General features: G+C 38.4%; 1 protein-coding gene across 1 annotated transcript in view; it reads left to right on the plus strand.

The window, feature by feature from the left end:
* Nucleotides 1-8065, plus strand: part of MRPS31 (mitochondrial ribosomal protein S31) — a 20038-nt gene that overhangs the window by 5469 nt on the left and 6504 nt on the right. Inside the window, exons 4-5 of the mRNA XM_008631409.2 lie at nt 2023-2169; nt 4403-4476. Coding sequence (XP_008629631.1) covers nt 2023-2169; nt 4403-4476 — 221 coding nt within the window. The remainder of the gene's footprint in view (nt 1-2022; nt 2170-4402; nt 4477-8065) is intronic.

Here is an 8065-nt window from a genome sequence, read left to right on the forward strand (position 1 = left end):
CATTCCTGTCTAGGAGGGGAAAATATTAACGATACAGGAGTTTATTTTTCTCAGTGTGGGCTGAAGTTTCACTCGATGGAAATCACAACAGTGCTGCACCAAAATAAAATCTGCAGCCCTACAATTTGAGCTCCTGTTTTGGGTGAACAAGAAAAGTAATTCAGAGCTTTGGCTAGAATATATCCAAAGCTCCTTGGGTCTCCGTTTTAAATATTATAATTATTGGCTGATAATCATGAAAGAGAGAGAGTCTGTGGTTATTACAAAAGTCCTACCACTTCTCAGCTCTGGAAGGCAGGTGTATTTAGGAACTTCAGTTTTTAACATCATGTTGGAACATGAGGTAGTATGTAATATTTAATCACTATGGGTACACTGGAGTTGCAGTGTGACTTCTTAAACTGATGTTTTTTATTTCAAAAGGCATTAAAAAATCTTTGTAGTTTTACTTTTGTTAGTACAGGTGCACTTTTAATGAGTGATGAATGTTGCTGCCAGAAACACTCATACACCTACCAACGGTAGGGGTGACATTAGGATTTCCTGGTGAGGAACATGATGCCATTGACTGTGTTCTGATAGCTTGGTAGTGTAGTCTTTCCACATCAACAGTGCAAAACTGCAAGTAAGTCAAGGAAGAGAGCTTCTCTGAGCAATCCCGACTGCCCCGAAGCACGGGAACACACCAGCCTTTTAGGTCACAGCTGAGTCAAGCTGTTGGGCTGGGCTGTGTGTGGCTGACCTTAGGAATTATGTCCCTTTGACCCTCACAACTGTGTCAAGCCTCTGGCCCAACACCAGCTTACTAATGCCAGTAGCCATTTCATAGAGTAATTTCTAATGTGAGATATGCAACTAATCTGAGATTGCTTTTTATTTAAAATTAAAATGAAACTATTTAAAACTTGTTTCCAGATGCCTTTATTTCAGAGTAGGTACAAGAAGAGCTATGCTATTCTTGTTCTGCCATTTGAAACCACATCTTAGACTGAAGAGAAATCATGCTGTGTTTCTGTGGCAATTAGCTTTTACAATTTTCCAGAAGTATTTCTTTCTTGTTAGTAAAATCTCTTTTGACTTAAGCTGCCAAAAGCATAGTTTGAATTTCATTCACATTTTCATAAAATGGATAACACAGCATTTTTGACTTGGCCTATTTTTATTTTTTGAGACCATGTTTATGTCTTAAAACTTGAACGCTGCAGTTTGGGATGACTGTGTGTGAGTGGAAGTGGTTGGGTGGAGAGAAGGCTGTGAGGAAGAGTTACCAGCTTGGCCTTTGCCAGCCAGCAGAGTTACCAGTGAAGGGAGCTCACGGGCAGGGGCAGAAAGGGGCCGTGGTTTGCCCTTTGCGATCAGAACGAGCTGTGTATGGTGCTGGAAGAGATCAGAGCATTTGCTCTTCACGTATGATTTTCACTCCAGAATTACGAAGGAAGATGTGGTCTGTTAATGCTGTAATATGATTATGCAATGCAACAGATTGCAGTGGATCAGGAAAGGTGACCTACTTATTAGGGTGGCATGATTGGCCCATGTCAGCTGATGTGTGAAGGCAAGATTCCTTTTGGTCTGCAGCAGCACAGCTCTGTCCCTGGGCAGTGTTGGTTCCTGTCCAAAAAGCTGGTGATTTTTGCCTCCCTATTTCAGCCTGTTTCTTGTACCCAGAGAAATTCCCCATTTGCTTGAGCACAACATACCTAGTACACTCAGTGAATATTGGTATACATTTTTATGATTTTTTTTTTAGTTAGAAACTAAATAATTTAAAAGAAGGCATTCATTGTAGATTAAATAGGCTAAAGCACCACTTTTCATATACAGAATGCAACAAATAGTTTAAAACATCAGACTTGAATGTTTGATGGATTAAAGATGGATATATTTTGTGAGGAATATATAATTCTGTCTCATAGAAGCTTATGAAACCAATTGAGAATAGAGTTTCTGGTTAATACATATGACAAACTTCCTTGCTTTTTCAATTTGTTGAGTTTTTACATTTCATGTTTTTAATTTCAGCAACGTTATTTCAGAAATGACAGTTAAAAGGCAGACCCCAGCTCAGAGGAGTGCAAGGATATCCGGTCGCATTTCCTTGCAGTTGGATGAGGATGGTCGAAGAATAAGGCCTGAAAGATCATCAGCTCAGTCTATTGACTCTAGAAGGTATTTTTGCTGTGTTCACTTCCAATAGAAGGCATGCAGTTTCTAGTGGATAATACTTTAAGTTTACTTGTGCATATTCATGTTGCAATACTTAAGAGCTTAAAGAAATTGCTTAAGTATTTTTCAAGAAAAGTACTGTTAGCATTGAAATAAATTGTGAGAACAAGGTATTTAATGGTGACCGGCTAATTAAATAAGGTGCGTTTTTTTAATATTGCATTTTAGATAATTAAAAGTATTTGGTGCTGAAATGTAATTGTGCTTAACTAGTTTAAATTATTCTTGCCTATGCATAATACAATTTTATGTCACTTTCTTAACTTCTTGGGAAATGGAGGCTTTGAAAGCTTGCTTTCCTCGTGTGGAAAACTTGATAAAGTTCCATGTTTAGAAAAGTTTCATCCATTCTGTTGGGATTTTAAAGAGATATTAAAGTTGGTTCATTTATTTATTTATTTATTTATTACCACCTTATTCTGTAATTGATTTTTTTATTATCTGTGTTGTTATAATTGTCTATGAAATTAACTTTATAATTTACCTGTGATTTCAGGGTATTCCTTTTTTTTGCTGCTGCATTATGTGGCCACTCTGTTTTTAGTGAATTGAGGAGTGCTCTTACATTTTTGGTTTACTCCTGTAAGCTGTGCTTTCTTGCCTGCAGTCTTTCCATTTTCCCGTGGCAGCTCATCACTGCATTCCTTCTCAATATATTGTTTCTCTAGAAGTTTTTAGTAAGATTAACTTCTCTTGTCATTAATTTACTTTTCAAATGAATCCCTTTTGTGGGGTTAGGGCCTGGAAATTGAGGGAAGCATTTGTGTTTAGGTAGATCATGGTGAAGACAGAAATTGGGTAACAAAGGAAAAGCCTGAGTTTATGGGTGAGCAGGTGTTCAGTATTCTGTGTGTGGTGGAACTGTACTTGGTATGTAACTTCAGAAACAGCACCTTAAAATAGTTTTTTAAATCCCTGTAATGAGTAAACTGTCTCCAGTTTCAGGCCTAAATTCCCTGCTGCACACCTGAAAATTGAATGGATTTACTTATTAACTGATAGTAGGAAAAGAATGGGTTAGGAAGAATACCTAAGTTTAAGTCAAGTTAGTACATTGCAATGAAATGAGTGATGTTGCTTTATAGTAACTTAAACTTGTCATTTTAAAATAAATGTTCTTCTAAGACATGCATGTATCTTTGGCCAATGTCATTGGGAGTTACACACAGATAGGAAAACATAATCCTAAATCAACATTCTTTTAAGGCTCTGTAACTAAATTGCTCTGTACTGAAATAGATCCAGGGTAGTTTCATCACTAAAAAGTAATATGACAAGAGCAGGTTTGCAGAAGTAGTTGAGACCATTAGAAATCTCCAGTAGATTCAGAAGGGTAGATTTTTAAGGTCAGAAAGGGTAAATCTTGCCAGGGTAACAGTGGATATGTAATAACAAAATGTAGGAACTGTTAGAATTTCAGTGGAAACCTGGAAGTTGGTATGATTAAAAGCATAATTGATTCTAAAGGCATTGTTTTTTGTTTTAATTTATAAAAATTTGATTACTTGTTGAACTATTGCATTTTTAATTACTCTTTTTTTTTTTTAGAATAAGCTTATGGTAATGATAAATTGATTGAAAATAGATGGTCAGAGTGAAATATGTTTATATTCAGAAGAGAGAGCATCAGGGTGATGCTATTGAAAGTATACCATAGGGATCTGCTCTGACTCTTTGCTGTAGGGCAAAGAAGGTGGCCGTGTAATCTTCCAAAAGGGCTATTTATGTCATAAAGCAGGAATTACTTGATTTAGCTGTTGCCTTTTCCGTTCCTGAATTGTGCAATATTTTTTTTCAGGGAAAGAACCCAAGTCTTCTGATACTCGCAACTTTGTAAAATCACTTAAGTACTGTGGTTTGATACTGTTTACCTTTGTTCAGATTCCCAAATATTCCAGTTAAAATTGACTGTAAATACAGTGCTTGATTTATGCTTGTTCTTTCACACGGAAATGTTTTGAGAAGCTCTGTTACAGATGAATAATAAAGTCATAAACACTTTCTCTGATTAAAAGCCTGAAGATTTAGTGAGAGTCACTATTTTTTTTTTTTTTGTGTGTGTGTGTCTCCAGAGATCTGTTAGTTCATGAAAATATTTTGTGCTTTTTAATTTGCTACTGGCAGTGTTGTGAGGTGTTGTGAAATACTAAATATCGGTTTTCTTTTTTGTTTATAGAAGTCTCAAAGTAGGAAAGAGGCTTAATATATTCACCAAGGCTTCTACAGAGCCGGAGGACGCACTGAAAATAGGTTAGTGGAAATTCAGTAATGAAGAATGCAATGAGGCTAAATTCTGCACTTTCAGAATATCAAGAGATTTTTGTGAGGAGACATGACCTGTTCACTTTCTGCTTTCAGACTGATAGAAGAAATTACTACTTTGATGTAGCTATGATTTTTACCAGGTGAAACTTCCATGCAGTGTAATGGAAGGTTTTCTGTGCTGATCAGGGCACTCTGTACATGATCTTAAAGGGTATAACTGGCTTTTTGTCACAAAGGTCAGTGTTATTTCTGTGTGTGTAAAGCCAGCCTGGAGGATGGGTATGTTGGCTCCAGCTTATTTGGTCAAGTTGCAAGGAAATGCGAGGCTGTGATCCCAAGGAAACAAACATGCCCTGCAGGCGGCTACACATAAGCAGGGTAGTAGAAATCCAGGACTACACATTGGATTGCTGTGGGGCCTTTTGTTTAGTGTTCCAGATGGAGCGGGGAAGATCCCATCTGTGACTGACGAATGACTCCTTGCTTCACCTGTTGTAAAGTCCTTAATGTATGTTTAGAATTGTAGAAAGTTTGGGTTGGAAAGGACCTTTAAAGGTCACCTGATTCCAACCCCCCTGCAATGATCAGGTACCTCTTCCACTAGATCAGGTTCATCAGGGCCCCACCCAATGTTCCCAGGGATGGGGCATCTACCACCCCTCTGGGCAACCTGTTCCAATATGTTGCCACCCTCATTTGCAAAAATTTATTCCTTTTGTCTAGTCTGAATCTGTCCTCTTCTAGTTTAAAACCACTGCTCTTTGTCCTGTTGCAGTGAGCCCTACAAAAAATTCTGTCTTCATCTTTCTTACAAGTTCCCCTTAAGTATTGAAAAGATTGAGTAAAGTCAGCCTGGAGCCTTCTGTTCTCCACAAGGAACAACCCCAGCTTTTCTCAGCCTTTCCTCTTAGGAGGGATGTTCCATCCCTCTAGTCATCTTCATGGCCCTCCTCTGGACCTGCTCCAACAGGTCCATGTCCCTCCTGTGCTGAGGACCCCAGAGCTGGATGCAGCACTGCAGGTGGGGTCTCATGAGAGTAGAGGGGCAGAATGTTCTCTCTCAACCTGTTGGCCAGGCTTCTTTTTATGATTGCAGTTGGCTTTCTGGGCCGTGAATGCACACTGCTGGCTCATGTCCTGTTTTTTATCCACCAGTCTCACTAAACCCTTCTTGACAGGACTGCTCTCAGTCCATCCCCCAGCCTGTGTAGATGCTGGAGGTTGCCCCAATCCACGTGCAGCACCTTGCACTTGGCCTTGTTGAACCTCATGAGGTTCCCATGGGGCCACTTTTTGAGCTTGTCCAGATCCCTCTGGATGACATCCTGTCCTTCAGTGTGTCAGCTTTACCGGTCAGCTTGGTGTCACCTGCAAATGTGCTGAGGGTGCACTCAATCCCACTGGCTGTGGTGTTGATGAAAACACTGAACAATACGGGTCCCAGTATGGATTCCTGAGTGACACCACTTTGTCACTGGTCTCCATCCAGACATTGAGCTCTTGACCATTGAGTGCATGGTCTGGAAAGAGCCTTGGACCATCTGGATGTGACCACCCAACCAATTCCTTATCCACCAAATATACATGCCAAAACTCATGTGAGATAAAAGATACCAAACTAAAGTCAAAACAGGTGTGACCAACCTTCATATTCACTGAATGGCACAGCTCTGCAGGAACAGTCATAATGCTACCTAACAGGGATAGCTTTCACTCATGAACACTTGGTTTTAGTAGGCTGGATTTGGCTAAGAGTGTGTGAATATGGGCAAGTCATGTAAAGAACTCCCTCCCTCAGGTGTCTTTGTGAATAATGACACTGCCTTGTTAGCATTGATCTTTAATATGCTGTTTTCCCTCAGCTATTCTGAGGCCCTTTTGAAAAACAGACTTTATTCCAGTGTAGTGACTTAGAACTTTATGTAAAGCCAGCGGCAGAAATAGTACTCCTCTCTGCTAGCTTATCAAATGGTGAGTATTTGTTTCTGTTTCAAGAGTTGAACTGTAAGTTTTTGCCAGATTCTAGCTGAGTAGTTTTTTACCTTTCTTTTTACACTTGAAACTGCATTAATTTGATTACTTAATTTTTTTACTAAAATGTCAAATAGTGCTATTTGCATATTTTCAGGCAGCTGTGAACTTTCTGAATACAGCCACCTCTATGAAAGTTGTTTATTAGAATAGAATTCAGTTTACTGTTTTTTAAGACTGCCAATATCCTTAAAATTGGTCCATTGTACATGTAAAAATCATGATGAGTGATGTAGTGTTTGTTTTTAACTGTCTTAACAAAAGCAGTGTTCAAGAAAATGGATTTTGAGTTGAATCAAACTCAGGTAAAATGGTGAGAATTTAAGATTTCTTTCTTGCATGAGCAGAATGCAGACACAATGGCTCATAGTAGTCACCCCAGGTAAAAGCTGAGATGCACTTTTTTTTTTTTTTGGAACACAAAATTGGAATCTGTACAAATTGTGTAAGAGAGCAAATGGACTTTATTGTATTTATAATTAGATGTTAAGAGGTAAGCTTCTTTCAGCCTTTTGTGTGGTGCTTCCTTGTTTAATTCCAGGTAGCTTTGAGGAAATCTACATGGTATGCTGGACCCGGAAGCTGATTACTTGGTTTACTGACTAAGCTGGATGACAAACATTTTTTTTGGGCGTTAATCTTGGGAAATACCAGTGTCATACTTGATACCTTGATTCACTTGTTTTCACTGTCTTGGTTCATATTAATGGAGATAATGGGTTAAAATATTGTTAATAGATGACAGAAAAGCAAGTTTTGTTTTAAGTATTGAGCATTGATTTTGAAAACTTGAATGTTAACTAGAAAGGAAATTGGCATCCTGAAAATACTCTTCATAACTATTAACATATAATGTCACTATTATTTTCTGTTTCACATCTTTATCACCTTTACTGCAAGCTTGAAAAATTAGTTTCTGCTTTCCTCTATTAGAGGATTTATTGGTTTCTTTAGGATGTGGACAACAGTTTCATTCTGGTATGTTTCTCATGTTGTCTTATAGCTGTATTTTATTCCTGCCTCCAGTCCTCAAATCAAAGTAGTCAGCTTGGTAATACAGTTCTGGAAATTTCCCTCTTAAGGGGTAATTTGTCTAAGTATATTCTGATTTAACACAAAAAAAACCCCTGAAAACACTTTTTTTCTGTATGTAAAAATACCATTTGCCCTTTCATTGTGTTTTCTCTTAAAGGAGGGGGGAAGATTTTATTTTTTAATTCAGTTGAGTTGTAAGCCACTGAGCCAAAGATGAAATTATATATTGGCCTGAAGTACTTAAACTCAGGAGTAGTAAAATAATAGGTGATTATTAGTAGTAATGATAATAGGTGGCCATGATCCAGTCCAAGTAGACTGTAATATCTGAATTCATATGAAGATCTGTGTTTCAAGGAGCTTAGGGTGAGTTGATAACAGAGGGAGACAGGAAAACAAAGGGGAGTGCAGCTGAGGCCAGCTCACTCGACAGCAGCCCAAGGCACTCCCAGAGGTCCCTCCCTGTCCTGTGGTAACAGCTTGTTCCCTTCAGTTCAGCGAAGCGGTT

Source organism: Corvus brachyrhynchos, unplaced genomic scaffold (genome assembly GCF_000691975.1).
Source record: "Corvus brachyrhynchos isolate BGI_N302 unplaced genomic scaffold, ASM69197v1 scaffold103, whole genome shotgun sequence".
NCBI lineage: Eukaryota > Metazoa > Chordata > Aves > Passeriformes > Corvidae > Corvus > Corvus brachyrhynchos.